The sequence below is a fragment of the Oncorhynchus clarkii genome, chromosome 25 (genome assembly GCF_045791955.1).
Source record: "Oncorhynchus clarkii lewisi isolate Uvic-CL-2024 chromosome 25, UVic_Ocla_1.0, whole genome shotgun sequence".
Taxonomy (NCBI): Eukaryota; Metazoa; Chordata; class Actinopteri; order Salmoniformes; family Salmonidae; genus Oncorhynchus; species Oncorhynchus clarkii.
Window position 1 is genome coordinate 34,485,145 of NC_092171.1, and position 20,841 is coordinate 34,505,985.

Genomic DNA, 20,841 nt, shown 5'->3' on the forward strand with positions numbered 1-20,841 from the left:
TGGTTTCCCTAGAGTTTTCCTGAACACGGGTCACAGCCAGACCAAACGTTTTTGCTCATTGTTCTATCTGTGGTCAGACCTTATTGCATTGGCTTGGGAGAAGGCTACCAATACCAGGTCGGAAGATTAGCAGCACTCTTTGCACATGCAGAATCTTCTCTCGTCAAAATAGCTGAAGTAAACGTTGTTTTCATTCTCGTGTTTATGCTGCGATTGGATGGATTGGTGGTGGTGGTTGACACTTTGTTGTCCTCTCCTCTTTGTGATTAAGCAAATGCGCCACCTATAGTAGGGAGTAGGCTAGAGTATTTTTGTATGCTACGTATTAAAAATGGCATGCGCCCTCACCCAATATGATATCTGTGTACTCTGTATGGCTCTCATAAATGTTTACTCTGTCGAGTGTCGCAATACTTCTACAACAATGAATTAAGAGACGTGACTAGTTTAGGTTCATTGTAACAACTCATAATAAAGCATACGCTATACATTCACAATCACCATGCAATGATTTCAGCCGCAAGAGTAGGAACTAGGAAGTGACGCTCCGAAAAGCAGAAAAAAAGTTTTCTGTTTCAGAAGAGACTGAGAGAAAATGCCGAGCAGAACATTGTAGCCTACCGGCTATAAGCTACAAGGTAGGCTAAAGTAGAAATTGCATTTATTCGTGTGTAATAATGTCAAAACTTGTCAATGTTAATGTGACAACTTGTCAATGTATCTAAACTTCTCTACGGTGAAAGAAAGGTATCAATATAGGATTCAGGATATGGGTCCGATATGCATAATTAATTGTCCCCTCCCTGTAGCATATTTCATCTAGAATGGCTGCATTTAAAAACACATATCAATTCATCTCCATGGAAACCCTGCATATTGATCTAGAACTTCTGTGCAGTAGTATAGTTTAGACTAGAGGCAGAATCGCGTCGTTCGATAGCTCGGATGCCAAGGGTGGAGGCAGACATACAATTGCTGCACGATAGCCTATCTCCGGTGCAACCCCCCTGGTCTCTGCAGTGGGGGGGTTCCACGTCACGATCGAAAGTTACATTGTGTATCCCGGGTACAATTGATCACGAGTCGCGTTTATCAATCGGTATACAATAAAATTATTTGGAATGCAACAGTTGCAGGCCTTCTGCTAACTCGTCTTCCTGGTCTATTGCAGGCTATCATCAATTGTATGATGAAAGAAAGTGGAAATTTGCCCTGCACGTGTCCTGCACAGGTCCTGCTTTGGAGAGTGGAGTGGATTTTTTGATTATAGACTGTAGTTTTAGTTTTATTAACCGTCCATTACCAGTTTAATGCCAGTTGCTGTGACAGACAATTATAACTAAGTCAATGGATTCATATATTATTTGGATAGGCTAATGGATATGACCTGTGCCAAACACTTTCTCTTTAGAAGGTAGATTGTAAATGTCATTTAGGCCTTTCTCCCAATGGAAGAGTAAAAGAGTGCATATTATATGGATATCACCTAGATACAAAACTACAGGCCTAATAAAACACACATATATACACACACACAATCTCACATCTCACTCAGTCTCGCAGAGCTTGGTTGGCATATTCCTTATGCAGTGAATAGCATGTGTGGTTATTTTAAGGTACAGCAGAGAGTATAGTCTGACACAGTGGGGCTGGCAGTATCTCCTTTCTGCCAGCAGACACATGCTATTTGCTTTGCAACTCACTGACTATAAATTGCTCTGGATAACAGTGTCTGCTGCTAAATGACCAAAATGTAAATGCAATGTTCGAGACAGTATAATAATATTGTAATACTGTTGTAATAGTGCCATGAAGAGCAATTCTATTGCGGAACAGCGTAGAGAGAGCTCTATTTGTCTATCTTAAAGGTCCAATGCAGCTGTTTTTATCTCAATATCAAATCATTTCTGGGTAAAAATTAAGTAACTTACTGTGATTGTTTTCAACTAAAATGTTCAAAAATAAACAAAAATACTTCTTAGCAAAGGGCAATTTCTCAAGCAATCATTTTGCTAGGACTGTCTGGGAGGAAACTGGGTGGGGAGGGGAAAACTGAAAATGTGCTGTTATTGGCAGAGAGGTTTGGAACAATCATTCTAATTGGTCTATTGAAATTGCAGGTGGCCTTTTCAAACAGCTCTTACACTAAAGGGCATTTTCATCAATTTGACAATTTCACTGCACCATTCCAAACTCATAGTGTGGACATATAGATAACACAGGGAAATCAGGTTTATGACTCCACTGAACCTTTAAAACTATGCAAGGGCCTCTGACATTTGTAATACTAAAACTACACCAGCTTCAAACAGATGAAAATACTATACTTTTGGTTATGGAAAATAGATTTCATGGTGGTTTACATGTTACAAAAGATACTCAACACAATGGCTGCTTGTTTTGTCACAAAATGAAATTAGGCGAACTATTTGCATTTTAGCAACCAGGAAATGGCACCGCGGTTTCTGCATCAGTGACCCATTGATTTTCGGTATTTCACCGCATGGATCTGAGAGGTACTTTGGACGCGTAAATTACATCGCCCCTCATGCAAGAGGAAAACCATATATGGTCGTGGAAGTAGGTGTGGCGAGCAGACTGGAGAGGATCACAAGGATGAGCCGAAAGAATGTGTTGTTCGATTGAGAGAGCGTTCTACAGCGGGAGAAACAAGGCCGCATAGGACAGCGGATGTGTTGTGTACATGTAGGCTATTTGTGCAATAGTAACGCAATAATGTGCAACACTTATTGTGCGACATTTGTCCATATTCCTGCAGATCGTTGCTCCATTTTGGACCGGATAGCACGTTTGTTTTAATGACATCGATCTACCTCATTCTTTGATTTGAAAAATAATAGTGAGGTCAGCATAGAATGACTCAACGCTAGAGATGCTTGCAGTCATATCTCCGTTCGATTGCACACTGTGGGGCGCGTGGACCCGGGGACAGTTGCTGCACTGGTGGTCACCGCAGAAACATGGCAAGCACAGTGAGTTCTCGGATAGGAACTGGGATTTGTATATCTGGGCTTGTTGATCAGAATATGAGAAGCATGCAAGTGAATGGTTGTTGTAAACAAAGTTCACCATAACATTAAATAGGCCTTCATGCATATTAAACCTAATGATCAGCGGTTTAGACATCTCTGTGTGTGTTTATTGGTTAATATGGAGTGTTTCTTTGGAAAAGGAAGATATTGCCGTCCATATGACGTCAATATGGTTAATAGCCTACATGTTGAGCAGTCCTAGATCCGCTGCGCGTGGTCTATATCCTATCTTTCTTTTATGTTGGAGCTCGTGCTGGTATAGCCTATATAGGTTACATTGTTGCTTCACTTTGTTGCAACGTGCCACGGAATTAGTGACTGGGTAATCCGTGTTCTGCAACAAAGGACTGCCTTCTCGTAAATAGCGCTGAGCTGGCTGGCGGTGGGGACGCGGTGCAGAGGTGGGGGGTCCAGCAAGGGTTGTTCTGATGTAGGACGCAACATGTTTTTTCTTTTCCTTTTTTTGATGTCCGTGGGCAATTCTTCTCACTCCCCCATGTCAAATACAACGACTGTGCGTTCGCTTTCACCGCGGTGCGTATTCGCTGTTTAAATTAAGAAACGCTCCGGGATTAGGTAATTACGTCGAGGGTCAAACCTCGGCTATATATTAACGGTGTTACATTGGTTAAAACCTACTGGGGGTATTTACTGTGTCATTATCCTTCTAGCCTACACTCGATAGCCTACAGAAAGGTTAGGTGGACATCGTGTTACTGTTCACATGTTTCATATTGTATAAACCCTTCTTGAAAAACAACACTGCAAAACACACTCCATATGATTTCTGTTGTTCAGCAAAGGCAATGCGTCTTGCACGTTCTTGACATAGGGTGCTCACACTTCTCTCCAATTCCCTGAAATTGATCATAGGTATTTATTCATAAACACGGTGATGCATCCACATTGTTTTCTATAGCCTATATTGGAACAGCATCTACATAAATGTTCCTAATTAAGAACATGCTATAAGATAACATGGTATAATTATCCTCGCCAGTGCACCAGGGTGTCAGGTCCTCACCGTGGTGCTGAGTGATTAGTGCTTTTTGAAGTCGTGTCCGTTTAGTAATTAAAAATGAATCACTATTTAAGTAGTTCTTCAAAATGAATAAGCACATACTTTTATGACTGCTGAATAACAACTATCAATCACTTACATCATGTATTTTCACTTCGAGATACCTCGTGAAGCAAGGTATCCCTCTCATGCATTTTCTCTGCCTGTTTCTTTTTAGCCTGCAACGTAAAACAGACGAGAGGGATAAGTAGGTGCGCAATGGATTAGGGTCATTGTAGTAAATTACCATGTTTTCTGTGCTAAACTATTTTGAATAATGAGCTGTTGTAAACTACAACTCCCTACTACATTGCACAGTTCAGGCTTGTTCTGATTTTTCTCTAGAGAAAATATGCAATGTGCGCATTGAACTCACAGGGGAAAAAAACAATTGAATGAACTGATGTCACTCAGTTAGTTGTTTAAAAACATAACATACATTTCAGCTAATCACTCAGCACTACCTTACTGTGAAGTGTGGTCGGTCAGACAGTCAAGTTACAATGTTGCCCCAGTGCAGGATATGAACTGATGCAGCTGTCTATTTGAAAGTTGCTACATCCATTTTTGGACTTAGAAATTAAATATATATAGGCCTAACCATTGATTCTGGAAAAATATGACTTATAAATGCCTCATGAGCTTAGTTCAACTGTCCTACCTCATCAGCCCAAAATATTATTTATTTTGAAATATTAAATCAAATGTATTTATAAAGCCCTTTTTACATCCGCTGATGTCACAAAGTGCTATACAGAAACCCAGCCTAAAAACCCCAAACAGCAAGCAATGCAGATGTAGAAGAACGATGGCTATGAAAAACTCCCTAGAAAGGCAGGAACCTTGTAAGAAACCTGAGGGGTGGCCAGTCCTCTTCTGGCTGTGCCGGGTGGAGATTATAACAGTACGTGGCCAAGATGTGGTTGTAGAGGGTCCAACAGATCAGCACCTCAGGAGTAAATGTCAGTTGACGTTTAATTGCCGATCATTCAGAGTTAGAGACAGCAAGTGCGGTAGAAGGTAGCACGTCCGGTGAACAGGTCAGGGTTCCATAGCCGCAGGCAGAACAGTTGAAACTGGAGCAGCAGCACAACCAGGTGGACTGGGGACAGCAAGGAGTCATTAGGCCAGGTAGTCTTGAGGCATGGTCCTAGGACTCAGGTCCTCCGAGAGAAAGGGAGAATTAGAGAGAGCATACTGAAATTCACAAAGGACACCGGATAAGACAGGAGAAATACTCCAGATATAACACACTGACCCTAGCCCCCCAACGCAAACTATTGCAGCAGAAATACTGGAGGCTGAGACACGAGGGGTCGGGAGACACTGGCCCGGTTCGATGATACCCCCTGACAGGGCTAACCAGGCAGGATATAACCCCACCCACTTTGCCAAAGCACAGCCCGCACACCACTAGAGGGATATCTTCAAACCACCAACTTACTACCCTGAGACAAGGCCGTGTATAGCCCATGAAGATCTCCCCCACGGCACGAACCCGAGGGGGCACGAACCCGAGGGGGCGCTAACCCAGACAGGAAGATCACGTCAGTGACTCAACCCACTCAAGTGACGCACCCCTCCTAGGGACGGCATGGAAGACACCAGTAAGCCAGTGACTCAGACCCTGTAATAGGGTTAGAGGCAGAGAATCCCAGAGGAGAGAGTGGAACCGGCCAGGCAGAGACAATAAGGGCGGTTCGTCGCTCCAGTGTCTTTCTGTTCACCGTCACACCCCTGGGCCAGACTTCACTCAATCATAGGACCTACTGAAGAGATGAATCTTCAATAAAGACTTAAAGGTTGAGACTGAGTCTGCGTCTCTCACATGGGTAGGCAGACCATTCCATAAAAATGTTGCTCAATAGGAGAAGTCCCTGCCTCCGGCTGTTTGCTTAGAAAGTCTAGGGACAATAAGGAGTCCTGCATCTTGTGACTGTAGCATACATGTAGGTATGTACGGCAGGACCAAATCGGAACGATAGGTAGGAGCAAGCCCGTGTAAATGCTATGTAGGTTAGCAGTAAAACCTTGAAATCAGCCCTAGCCTTAACAGGAAGCCAGTATAGAGAGGCTTGCACAGGAGTAATATGATCACATTTTTTGGTTCTAGTCAGGATTCTAGCAGCCGTGTTTAGCACTAACTGAAGTTAATTTAGTGCTTTATCTGGGTAGCTGGAAAGCAGAGCATTGCAGTAGTCTAAGTGGCAAAAGTATGGATACATTTTTCTGCATCATTTTTGGACAGAAAGTTTCTGATTTTTGCAATGTTACGTAGGTGGAAAAAGCTGTCCTTGAAACAGTCTTGATATCTTCGCCAAAAGAGAGATCTGGGTCCAGAGTAACGCCGAGGTCCTTCAAAGTTTTATTTGAGACGACTGTACAACCATCAAGATTCTCTCTTTGTTTTTTGGGACCTGGAACTGGCATCTCTGTTTTGTCAGAGTTTAAAAGTTTTAAAAATTGCCGCCATCCACTTCCTTACATCTGAAACACAGGCTTCCAGGGAGGGCAATTTTGGGGCTTCCCCAGCTGTGTATCGTCCGCATAGCAGTGAAAGTTAACATTTATGTTTCTGAATGACATCACCAAGAGGATAAGTGAAAACAATAGTGGTCCTAAAAGGGATCCTTGAGGAACACCGACATTTACAGTTGATTTGTCAGAGGACAAACGATCCACAGAGACAAACTGATGTCTTTCCGACAGATAAGATCTAAACCAGGCCAGAACTTGTCTGTGTAGACCAATTTGCGTTTCCAATCTCTCCAGAAGAATGTGGTATAAAAAGCAGCACTAAGGTCTAGGAGCACGAGGACAGATGCAGAGCCTTGGTCTGCGCCATTAAAAGGTCATTTACCACCTTCACAAGTGCAGTCTCAGTGCTGTGATGGGGTCTAAAACCAGACTGAAGCGTTTCGTATACATTGTTTGTCTTCAGGAAGGCAGTAAGTTGCTGCGCAACAGCTTTTTTCTAAACATTTTAAGAAGAATGTGAGATTCGATATAGGCCGATAGTTTTTATATTTTCTAGGTCAAGGTTGGGCTTTTTCAAGAGAGGATTTATTACTGCCACATTTAGTGAGTTTGGTACACATCCGGTGGATAGAGAGCTTATTTTGTCATGTTCAACATAGGAGAGCCAAGCACAAGAAGCAGCTCTTTCAGTAGTTTAGTTGGACTAGGGTCCAGTATGCAGCTTGAAGATTTAGAGGCCATGACTATTTTCTTCAATGTGTCAAGAGATATAGTATTAAAAAACTTGAGTGTCTCCCTCCCGAATACAATGTTTCTAAATAAAGTAAATGTAAACAGAAATAGCCTCAAAACATGGTTAAAATGATCATTTTAATATCGTGGATGGTCTGTCCTTGCATCCATAGCTCTGTCTATGAATTTGAGAGTGGTTAGATTTCTCCAGGCCCATCCTTTGGCTTTTTACCTAAACAAAATTGTTATTGTTTCAATTTTGGACTCTAGCTTTACGGCGTGTGTGTGTGTTTACTAGATGGTTGCTGCCTAGGCCATACAGTTCATTTGGAGATTGTAGTGCATGCTATCAGTGCCAGCTGTAAAATATTTAAATTGCAATTCAATTGCGGAAGGGTTCTGTATCTCTGTGTATCCAGATTGTGATTATCATAACGTGTTGTCATGGCAAAGGAAGTGATGCCCAGACAGATTTGGACTACAATAAATGTGCCTTTTTTATGTTATTATAAAGGTCATTGTGAGTCATGTTTGTCCACTCATTGTCCCGTCTCTTGCCTTTTCCTATTGAACATGCAGGAACAGGGTCAAGGGGTGACATGTTCCCCTTTTGAGGAAGCAGGAACAGGGTCAAGGGGTGACATGTTCCCCTTTTGAGGAAGCAGGAACAGGGTCAAGGGGTGACATGTTCCCCTTTTGAGGAAGCAGGAACAGGGTCAAGGGGTGACATGTTCCCCTTTTGAGGAAGCAGGAACAAGGTCAACGGGTGACAGGTTCCCCTTTTGAGGAAGCAGGAACAGGGTTAAGGGGTGACAGGTTCCTCTTTTGAGGAAGCAGGAACAAGTCAACGGGTGACAGGTTCCCCTTTTGAGGAAGCAGGAACAAGGTCAAGGGGTGACAGGTTCCCCTTTTGAGGAAGCAGGAACAGGGTCAAGGGGTGACAGGTTCCCATTTTGAGGAAGCAGGAACAAGGTCAAGGGGTGACAGGTTCCCCTTTTGAGGAAGCAGGAACAAGGTCAAGAGGTGACAGGTCCCCCTTTTGAGGAAGCAGGAACAAGGTCAAGGGGTGACAGGTTCCCCTTTTGAGGAAGCAGGAACAAGGTCAAGGAGTGACTGCCCAGACAGACTACCCAGACAGACAAGTCAACCAATCAATAAAGTTTATTTCTAAAGCCCTTGTTACAGCAAGTCAATTACATTCAAGAGGAAGCTTCAATATGACAGTAGAAATGAGCAAACGGGCCTCAGCGGTGAATATTGGTAAAATCACACTTATTCTCACACTGTGTGGTGTGTGTAATAATAAAACATGGGTGCTTATATTTGCCCTATTTCACACATGTACACGTGTGTATTAATATGCATGTGTGAATTGGAAATGTGTGTTTTTTTGCATATCCCAACTCTCCCTGAGACACCCTCGGAGAGTGGGGTCTCGGCCAGTGTCTGTGTGTGTATGTGTGTGCGTTTGTGTGTCTGTGTGTGTGATGGCTGTAGTGCATCCTGCTGTGTCACTCTCAGAACCTAATGTAAAGTGATGGTGGCTTGAAGCGGTCATTTGACTGTTGCAACCAGTTAGTTACCATGTGATCAGCAGGTATTTAACCTTTATAACAACATGTCTTCTGCAAGGGAGTCCAGCTTCAGTGTGTGTGTGAGTGGGACTGTGTGTGTAACTGGGCGACTAGGTGCGTGTGTGTGGCTGTGTGTGTGTGTAACTATGTGTGTGTGTGACTGTGTGTGTGTGGGACTGTGTGTGTGTGACTGTGTGTGTGACTATGTGTGTGTGCTAGGCTGTGTCATTACTAGCTCAGCTCACATGACAGAGGTAAGGACACACTGCATGCATGGAGCCAGGCAGGCACACTTTCAACACACACACACACACTTTCATTCCTATCTATCTTTCTTTCCCACCCAACCCGTTACCTTTCACTGGTACTGCATTGTGTTGGAAAGGGTTTTTACATGGCAGCAGGCAGCTTTAACAATAGGTCCATTAGGAACCCTATGGGAACCTCTCTGGACTGTCCTGTAACTTGACCCCTCTGGTCTCTTCACAGGGTGTCTCCCATGAATGAACGAGGCCAGTGGACATCCAGACATCTCTATCAGCACCGGCAACCTCTCAGTACAGCAGGAAGAGGAGTTCAAGGGGAGAAGGAGAAGATTGGGTTTTGTCTACGTCCAATCCAACTCCTTGGTTTTTGGTTGCATATGTGGTTTGGTGATTTCCGTTAAAATATGCAACCCCCTCTCCTAGGGTGTGTGCTGTGAACTTTCTATTCCCTTCAGATAAGGCCAGTGGAAGAGGGCCACTTTGGGACATACGTTGATTGGTGGTCTGTGTGGTTGGGGGACTGTTATGCACCTAGTACCCCATAGTCCCCCCACCTCGCCCCGTTATTCATGCCAGCCATGAGTTTACCCAACAGTAAGAGAACAGGCAAGCGCATCTCTTTTTTTAACGACCAAGGAGTGGCGATGAAGGAGACGTCTTCTCAACAGAATCCAGAAGGTTCTTGCTACGGCCTTGGTGCCCCAGCCTCAGATCCTGGTCCTGGCCAGAGTAAGGCTGCAGGCACCGTCACCTCCACAACCTCCAACCCAGAGGCTCCACATACTGGTATGTACCTCAACTCAGTGATCTTCAGTCCAGAGAAAGGAGACCAGAGTCGGGGACATTACCAACAGACTGTACCCATGAAGTGGGCACACCAGGACCCAGCAGCTCAACCACAGCCTCAACAGAGAACTGGGACTGAGACTGGGAACTGGACACAGGGTGTCACTATGGCTAACTGGGGTCAGAACTTTGCTCCGTACCTAGGGGGCGTCAACGTCAGTGACTCACGGTCCCAGACCCAGACTGCCTTTTCCAAGCAGCAGATCTGTGAGGGGCCTCCACCCCTGCAGCCACAGCAGCCACAGTCTCCTAGTAGGGCTGCAGAGAAGCAGCCTCCCCAGCCGCAGCAGGTGGTTAACCCCCTGCCTGCTGTAGGAGAGGCCTACAGAGACGTTAGAGACGTGGCCAAGCCTCCCAGCCTAGAGTGGGAGCAGCAGCATCAGGCTTCCCAACAGCAACAGCAGTCACAGACTCAGTCATTCCCACAGACCCTTAAGCCTGGGGCTCTAAATGCCCAGCAGCACAGCACATCCAACCCTGGGAGCAGCTCCGTGCTTCAGCCCTTCCAGCTAGCCTTCGGCCAGCCTAAGCAACACCTAACGGCTGGCTACTACCAGGTGTTTCAGGGGGGCAATAGGACTTTACCTAATCTGAACTACAATTCCCAACAGCCCAAACCCCAACCACATCCACAGACCCAACAGCATCCACAGCTCCAGCAGAAGCTGCAACAGACCCAACAGCATCCACAGCTCCAGCAGAAGCTGCAACAGACCCAACAGCATCCACAGCTCCAGCAGCAGCTGCAACAGACCCAACAGCATCCACAGCTCCAGCAGCAGCTGCAACAGACCCAACAGCATTCACAGCTCCAGCAGCAGCTGCAACAGACCCAACAGCATCCACAGCTCCAGCAGCAGCTGCAACAGACCCAACAGCATCCACAGCTCCAGCAGCAGCTGCAACAGAACCAACAGCATCCACAGCTCCAGCAGCAGCTGCAACAACGACAACAGCAACAGAAACAAATATTACAGCATCAACAACAAATGCAACAACATCATAAGATGCAACAGCAGCAAATGCTTCAGCATCAACAGCAACAACAACTACACATACAACAAGAGCAACAGTTAGAACAGCAACAACAAATACAACAGCAACAGCAAATACAGCAACAATTACAGCAGCAGCAGCAACAACAAATACAACAACAGCAATTGCAGCAGCAACAACCCCAACATGTTCTAGAATACTACCCCAGCAGCCAGAACCCACCTACCCACCAACACCCTCACTCCCAGCCGCCCGTGTTACTGCCCTCCCAAGAGCCCTGTGCTCAGGCAGCATCCTCCCCAGACCTCCAGGAGATGTCCCCAGACCCTCTAAACATCCCCCCCCAAACAGACTCCCAGCTCCCCCCCACGGAGACCCAGCTCCAACCTCCCCATATCCAGCTGCAGCCTCGAAGGTCCAGGAGACTCTCCAAGGAAGGTGGACCACCACCAGTTGACAACCCCTTCCTCATACCATCTGATGGGGCCCAGAATGGGGCCTCTGAGGAGCCAGGAGGAGCACCGAAGGCGGATGAAGTCCACGTTGCCCAGATGGCCCCTACAGGGGTCATCCAGAGCACACGCAGGAAACGGAGGGTCTCCCAGGAGGTTAACCTGGAGACGCTGGCCCAGAAAGCCTCAGAGATGGAGTCCCTACCGCCACACATCGTCAAGGTAACTGTTTCTGCTACCCTGGTAACTGTTTCTGCTAGTACTGTTGGGCTTGAGGAGCTGCAATAACAGTCCTCTTTGATGAATGTTGTTAAAACAATCCATTTCGTTGTTGTTTACCTTTGTATAATGGCAGAGTGATTCTGGCTCCCTTATCTAGAAGTAGATCAGAAACAAAAAGCTTAATGCACCTGCCAAGGCCAATCGAGCCTGAAATGATGTTGTTTATGAATGATTAGCACTGAGCAGAATAAGCAATCATCATCCCAATATTAACACAGCAGTATCTGAATGATTTAGCACGGTCTGTCTTCATGGAAGGGGTTTATTGTTAGGTTACAGATGCACAGTTACTCATGTTATAACGCAAATTCTAAAAATGATAAGCAATACTCCTATTTTGTGTGTGTGCAACAAACAGCAAGAAATGCAAACCACATGTGGATATTTTGTCCTCAGTGCAACCTAGTGCCCTAAATGTCGTTCAACCAATTCAGTGCCTTTTGAGAGGTGTAACTTGATTGAAAAAAAAGTTTGATTTCACCTAATTTTTTACATTGTGTCATAAAGAGCAAATGTTCAACTTCATAAAAGAGAATCTCAAGAGGATAATAAAAAAATGACTATAGTAAGTGCCAAATAAAGTAACAGTGTTGACCGTAACAGGGTTGATGATTTCATCTTAAATTAGCCATTAATCCCCTTGTGACAGGAAGTGGAAGTGTGTTGTGTGCAACAGGGAGGGGCAATTGAATGCAAGCTTCACAATTTTGTTGTTGTTGTTAAAACATTTCTAGCTTTGTCTATCTACGGGTAACAAGGTTGTCTATCTACGGGTAACAGGGATGTCTATCTACGGGTAACAGGGTTGTCTATCTACGGGTAACAGGGTTGTCTATCTACGGGTAACAGGGTTGTGTATCTACGGGTAACAGGGTTGTCTATCTACGGGTAACAGGGTTGTCTATCTACGGGTAACAGGGTTGTCTATCTACGGGTAACAGGGATGTCTATCTACGGGTAACAGGGTTGTCTATCTACGGGTAACAGGGATGTCTATCTACGGGTAACAGGGTTGTCTATCTACGGGTAACAGGGTTGTCTATCTACGGGTAACAGGGTTGTCTATCTACGGGTAACAGGGTTGTCTATCTACGGGTAACAGGGTTGTCTATCTACGGGTAACAGGGTTGTCTACGGGTAACGGGGTTGTCTACGGGTAACAGGGTTGTCTATCTACGGGTAACAGGGTTGTCTATCTACGGGTAACAGGGTTGTCTATCTACGAGTAACAGGGTTGTCTATCTACGGGTAACAGGGTTGTCTATCTACGGGTAACAGGGTTGTCTATCTACGGGTAACAGGGTTGTCTATCTACGGGTAACAGGGTTGTCTATCTACGGGTAACAGGGTTGTCTATCTACGGGTAACAGGGTTGTTGTGTTACGCTCCACCAGCTTGGTTTTCCACCACAAAACACCAGAAAAGGACCATAAAGAGTAGAACCTGCTCCCCTGCTTTTACTCTCTCTATATTTTACAACGTGGGGGTGGTATGGGGTATATGCAGACTTGGTCTTCCCCTACATGACGGTGCAGTTACATCTAGCGTGTAACGGTGCATCCCCCGTGTCTGCCTCATGCCTCACCATATAGAATATAGACTAGGACTGCTAGGTTAACCTGCTGAATGCTGACTGGTCCTGTTTCACTCAGCACTCCTCCATCCTCCCCCATTCATTCCATCATAGGGCTGAAACCCCTCCCCCATTCATTCCATCATAGGGCTGAAACCCCTCCCCCATTCATTCCAACATAGGGCTGAAACCCCTCCCCCGTTCATTCCAACACAGGGCTGAAACCCCTCCCCCATTCATTCCAACATAGGGCTGAATCCCCTCCCCCGTTCATTCCATCATAGGGTTGAAACTACTATAGGGGGGGGGGGGGGGGGTGTACTTGTGCAGTGTTCAGCTAAATGTATGCCTCTCTTTCTCCTGTCCTGGTGTTGGGGCTGGAGTTTTCCACTGGGAATTAACAGTGTATAGGCCTCCAGCATCAGGTCATACTCACTCCTATAGGTGTCAGCCTCACTCACTCACTCCTATAGGTGTCTGCCACACTCACTCACTCCTATAGGTGTCTGCCACACTCACTCACTCCTATAGGTGTCTGCTGCACTCACTCACTCCTATAGGTGTCTGCCACACTCAATCACTCCTATAGGTGTCTGCCTCACTCACTCACTCCTATAGGTGTCTGCCACACTCACTCACTCCTATAGGTGTCTGCCTCACTCACTCACCCCTATAGGTGTCTGCTGCACTCACTCACTCCTATAGGTGTCTGCTGCACTCACTCACTCCTATAGGTGTCTGCTGCACTCACTCACTCCTATAGGTGTCTGTCACACACACTCACTCCTATAGGTGTCTGCAACACTTACTCACTCCTATAGGTGTCTGCAACACTCACTCACTCCTATAGGTGTCTGCAACACTCACTCACTCCTATAGGTGTCTGCCACATTCACTCACTCACTCACTCACTCACTCACTCACTCACTCACTCACTCCTATAGGTGTCTGCAACACTCACTCACTCCTATAGGTGTCTGCCACATTCACTCACTCACTCCTATAGGTGTCTGCCACACTCACTCACTCACTCCTATAGGTGTCTGCCACATTCACTCACTCACTCACTCCTATAGGTGTCTGCAACACTCACTCACTCCTATAGGTGTCTGCCACATTCACTCACTCACTCCTATAGGTGTCTGCCACACTCACTCACTCACTCACTCACTCACTCCTATAGGTGTCTGCCACATTCACTCACTCACTCACTCCTATAGGTGTCTGCCACATTCACTCACTCCTATAGGTGTCTGCAACACTCACTCACTCCTATAGGTGTCTGCCTCACTCACTCACTCCTATAGGTGTCTGTCACACACACTCACTCCTATAGGTGTCTGCAACACTTACTCACTCCTATAGGTGTCTGCAACACTCACTCACTCCTATAGGTGTCTGCCACATTCACTCACTCACTCACTCACTCCTATAGGTGTCTGCAACACTCACTCACTCCTATAGGTGTCTGCCACATTCACTCACTCACTCCTATAGGTGTCTGCCACACTCACTCACTCACTCCTATAGGTGTCTGCCACATTCACTCACTCACTCACTCACTCACTCACTCACTCACTCCTATAGGTGTCTGCAACACTCACTCACTCCTATAGGTGTCTGCCACATTCACTCACTCACTCCTATAGGTGTCTGCCACACTCACTCACTCACTCACTCCTATAGGTGTCTGCCACATTCACTCACTCCTATAGGTGTCTGCAACACTCACTCACTCCTATAGGTGTCTGCCTCATTCACTCACTCCTATAGGTGTCTGTAACACTCACTCCTATAGGTGTCTGCAACACTCACTCACTCCTATAGGTGTCTGCCACACTCACTCACTCCTATAGGTGTCTGCCTCACTCACTCACTCCTATAGGTGTCTGCCACACACACTCACTCCTATAGGTGTCTGCCTCATTCACTCACTCCTATAGGTGTCTGCCACACTCACTCCTATAGGTGTCTGCCACACTCACTCACTCCTATAGGTGTCTGCCACACTCACTCACTCCTATAGGTGTCTGCCACACTCACTCCTATAGGTGTCTGCCACACTCACTCACTCCTATAGGTGTCTGCCTCACTCACTCACTCCTATAGGTGTCTGCCACACTCACTCACTCCTATAGGTGTCTGCCACACTCACTCACTCCTATAGGTGTCTGCAACACTCACTCCTATAGGTGTCTGCCACACTCACTCACTCCTATAGGTGTCTGCCACACTCACTCCTATAGGTGTCTGCCTCACTCACTCACTCCTATAGGTGTCTGCCACACTCACTCCTATAGGTGTCTGCCACACTCACTCATTCCTATAGGTGTCTGCCTCACTCACTCACTCCTATAGGTGTCTGCCACACTCACTCACTCCTATAGGTGTCTGCCACACTCACTCACTCCTATAGGTGTCTGCCACACTCACTCACTCCTACAGGTGTCTGCAACACTCACTCCTATAGGTGTCTGCCACACTCACTCACTCCTATAGGTGTCTGCAACACTCACTCCTATAGGTGTCTGCCACACTCACTCACTCCTATAGGTGTCTGCAACACTCACTCCTATAGGTGTCTGCCACACTCACTCACTCCTATAGGTGTCTGCTCACTCACTCACTCCTGTAGGTGTCTGCCTCACTCACTCACTCCTATAGGTGTCTGCAACACTCACTCACTCCTATAGGTGTCTGCCACACTCACTCACTCCTATAGGTGTCTGCCACACTCACTCCTATAGGTGTCTGCCTCACTCACTCACTCCTATAGGTGTCTGCCTCACTCAATCACTCCTATAGGTGTCTGCTGCACTCACTCACTCCTATAGGTGTCTGCCACACTCAATCACTCCTATAGGTGTCTGCCTCACTCACTCACTCCTATAGGTGTCTGCCACACTCACTCACTCCTATAGGTGTCTGCCTCACTCACTCACTCCTATAGGTGTCTGCTGCACTCACTCACTCCTATAGGTGTCTGCTGCACTCACTCACTCCTATAGGTGTCTGCTGCACTCACTCACTCCTATAGGTGTCTGCCACATTCACTCACTCACTCACTCACTCACTCACTCCTATAGGTGTCTGCAACACTCACTCACTCCTATAGGTGTCTGCCACATTCTCTCACTCACTCACTCCTGTAGGTGTCTGCAACACTCACTCACTCCTATAGGTGTCTGCCTCACTCACTCACTCCTATAGGTGTCTGTCACACACACTCACTCCTATAGGTGTCTGCAACACTTACTCACTCCTATAGGTGTCTGCCACATTCACTCACTCCTATAGGTGTCTGCCACATTCACTCACTCACTCACTCACTCACTCCTATAGGTGTCTGCAACACTCACTCACTCCTATAGGTGTCTGCCACATTCACTCACTCACTCCTATAGGTGTCTGCCACACTCACTCACTCACTCCTATAGGTGTCTGCCACTCACTCACTCACTCACTCACTCACTCACTCACTCACTCACTCACTCCTATAAGTGTCTGCAACACTCACTCACTCCTATAGGTGTCTGCCACATTCACTCACTCACTCCTATAGGTGTCTGCCACACTCACTCACTCACTCACTCCTATAGGTGTCTGCCACACTCAGTCACTCCTATAGGTTTCTGCAACACTCACTCCTATAGGTGTCTGCCACACTCACTCACTCCTATAGGTGTCTGCCACACTCACTCCTTTAGGTGTCTGCCTCACTCACTCACTCCTATAGGTGTCTGCCACACTCACTCCTATAGGTGTCTGCCACACTCACTCATTCCTATAGGTGTCTGCCTCACTCACTCACTCCTATAGGTGTCTGCAACACTCACTCACTCCTATAGGTGTCTGCCACACTCACTCACTCCTATAGGTGTCTGCCACACTCACTCACTCCTATAGGTGTCTGCAACACTCACTCCTATAGGTGTCTGCCACACTCACTCACTCCTATAGGTGTCTGCAACACTCCCTCCTATAGGTGTCTGCCACACTCACTCACTCCTATAGGTGTCTGCAACACTCACTCCTATAGGTGTCTGCCACACTCACTCACTCCTATAGGTGTCTGCTCACTCACTCACTCCTGTAGGTGTCTGCCTCACTCACTCACTCATATAGGTGTCTGCAACACTCACTCACTCCTATAGGTGTCTGCCACACTCACTCACTCCTATAGGTGTCTGCCACACTCACTCCTATAGGTGTCTGCCTCACTCACTCACTCCTATAGGTGTCTGCCACACTCACTCCTATAGGTGTCTGCCTCACTCACTCACTCCTATAGGTGTCTGCCTCACTCACTCACTCCTATAGGTGTCTGCCATACTCACTCCTATAGGTGTCTGCCACACTCACTCCTATAGGTGTCTGCCACACTCACTCCTATAGGTGTCTGCCACACTCACTCCTATAGGTGTCTGCCACACTCACTCCTATACGTGTCTGCCACACTCACTCCTATAGGTGTCTGCCACACTCACTCCTATAGGTGTCTGCAACACTCACTCCTATAGGTGTCTGCAACACTCACTCACTCCTATAGGTGTCTGCCACATTCACTCACTCACTCCTATAGGTGTCTGCCACACTCACTCACTCACTCACTCCTATAGGTGTCTGCCACACTCAGTCACTCCTATAGGTTTCTGCAACACTCACTCCTATAGGTGTCTGCCACACTCACTCACTCCTATAGGTGTCTGCCACACTCACTCCTTTAGGTGTCTGCCTCACTCACTCACTCCTATAGGTGTCTGCCACACTCACTCCTATAGGTGTCTGCCACACTCACTCATTCCTATAGGTGTCTGCCTCACTCACTCACTCCTATAGGTGTCTGCCACACTCACTCACTCCTATAGGTGTCTGCCACACTCACTCACTCCTATAGGTGTCTGCCACACTCACTCACTCCTATAGGTGTCTGCAACACTCACTCCTATAGGTGTCTGCCACACTCACTCACTCCTATAGGTGTCTGCAACACTCCCTCCTATAGGTGTCTGCCACACTCACTCACTCCTATAGGTGTCTGCAACACTCACTCCTATAGGTGTCTGCCACACTCACTCACTCCTATAGGTGTCTGCTCACTCACTCACTCCTGTAGGTGTCTGCCTCACTCACTCACTCATATAGGTGTCTGCAACACTCACTCACTCCTATAGGTGTCTGCCACACTCACTCACTCCTATAGGTGTCTGCCACACTCACTCCTATAGGTGTCTGCCTCACTCACTCACTCCTATAGGTGTCTGCCACACTCACTCCTATAGGTGTCTGCCTCACTCACTCACTCCTATAGGTGTCTGCCTCACTCACTCACTCCTATAGGTGTCTGCCATACTCACTCCTATAGGTGTCTGCCACACTCACTCCTATAGGTGTCTGCCACACTCACTCCTATAGGTGTCTGCCACACTCACTCCTATAGGTGTCTGCCACACTCACTCCTATAGGTGTCTGCCACACTCACTCCTATAGGTGTCTGCCACACTCACTCCTATAGGTGTCTGCAACACTCACTCCTATAGGTGTCTGCCACACTCACTCCTATAGGTGTCTGCCACACTCACTCCTATAGGTGTCTGCCACACTCACTCCTATAGGTGTCTGCAACACTCACTCACTCCTATAGGTGTCTGCAACACTCACTCACTCCTATAGGTGTCTGCAACACTCACTCACTCGTATAGGTGTCTGCAACACTCACTCACTCCTATAGGTGCCTGCCTCACTCACTCCTATAGGTGTCTGCCTCACTCACTCATATAGGTGTCTGCCACACTCACTCCTATAGGTGTCTGCCACACTCACTCCTATAGGTGTCTGCCTCACTCACTCACTCCTATAGGTGTCTGCCACACTCACTCCTATAGGTGTCTGCCACACTCACTCCTATAGGTGTCTGCCACACTCACTCCTATGGGTGTCTGCCACACTCACTCACTCCTATAGGTGTCTGCCACACTCACTCACTCCTATAGGTGTCTGCCTCACTCACTCCTATAGGTGTCTGCCACACTCACTCCTATAGGTGTCTGCCACACTCACTCCTATAGGTGTCTGCCTCACTCACTCCTATAGGTGTCTGCCTCACTCACTCCTATAGGTGTCTGCCACACTCACTCCTATAGGTGTCTGCAACACTCACTCCTATAGGTGTCTGCCTCACTCACTCCTATAGGTGTCTGCCTCACTCACTCCTATAGGTGTCTGCCACACTCACTCCTATAGGTGTCTGCAACACTCACTCCTATGGGCTTCAGCTGATGAAATACTCTACATCTTCACTTAATTGTATGATGTTTGTTTAGGGAATTGAAAGTCAATTAACAGCATTATGCTAGTTTTTCCTTCCTGGTCGTATTATAACATACAGTGCCTTGCGAAAGTATTCGGCCCCCTTGAACTTTGCAACCTTTTGCCTCATTTTTTTTGTGAAGAATCTACAACAAGTGGGACACAATCATGAAGTGGAACGACATTTATTGGATATTTCAAACTTTTTTAACAATTCAAAAACTGAAAAATTGGGCGTGCAAAATTATTCAGCCCCTTTACTTTCAGTGCAGCAAACTCTCTCCAGAAGTTCAGTGAGGATCTCTGAATGATCCAATATTGACCTAAATGACTAATGATGATAAATACAATCCACCTGTGTGTAATCAAGTCTCCGTATAAATGCACCTGCACTGTGATAGTCTCAAAGGTCCGTTAAAAGCGCAGAGAGCATCATGAAGAACAAGGAACACACCAGGCAGGTCCGGGATACTGTTGTGAAGAAGTTTAAAGCCGGATTTGGATACAAAAAGATTTCCCAAGTTTTAAACATCCCAAGGAGCACTGTGCAAGCGATAATATTGAAATGGAAGGAGTATCAGACCACTGCAAATCTACCAAGACCTGGCCGTCCCTCTAAACTTTCAGCTCATACAAGGAGAAGACTGATCAGAAATGCAGCCAATAGGCCCATGATCACTCTGGATGAACTGCAGAGATCTACAGCTGAGGTGGGAGACTCTGTCCATAGGACAACAATCAATCGTATATTGCACAAATCTGGCCTTTATGGAAGAGTGGCAAGAAGAAAGCCATTTCTTAAAGATATCCATAAAAAGTGTTGTTTAAAGTTTGCCACAAGCCACCTGGGAGACACACCAAACATGTGGAAGAAGGTGCTCTGGTCAGATGAAACCAACATTTAACTTTTTGGCAACAATGCAAAACGTTATGTTTGGCGTAAAAGCAACACAGCTCATCACCCTGAACACACCATCCCCACTGTCAAACATGGTGGTGGCAGCATCATGGTTTGGGCCTGCTTTTCTTCAGCAGGGACAGGGAAGATGGTTAAAATTGATGGGAAGATGGATGGAGCCAAATACAGGACCATTCTGGAAGAAAACCTGATGGAGTCTGCAAAAGACCTGAGACTGGGACGGAGATTTGTCTTCCAACAAGACAATGATCCAAAACATAAAGCAAAATCTACAATGGAATGGTTCAAAAATAAACATATC

General features: G+C 46.5%; 1 protein-coding gene across 3 annotated transcripts in view; it reads left to right on the forward strand.

The window, feature by feature from the left end:
• Positions 1-590: 590 nt before the first annotated feature.
• Positions 591-20,841, forward strand: part of LOC139383378 (mitotic deacetylase-associated SANT domain protein-like) — a 49,107-nt gene continuing 28,856 nt past the window's right edge. The window contains exons 1-2 of one of the 3 annotated variants that reach the window (XM_071127903.1): positions 591-638; positions 9,387-11,679. In XM_071127903.1, the coding sequence (XP_070984004.1) occupies positions 9,733-11,679 (1,947 nt within the window). In that variant the 5' untranslated portion in view covers positions 591-638; positions 9,387-9,732. Of the gene's footprint in view, positions 639-2,631; positions 2,994-9,386; positions 11,680-20,841 lie in introns of those variants that run through there. The other 2 variants (XR_011628728.1, XM_071127902.1) reach the window with 2 other exon arrangements.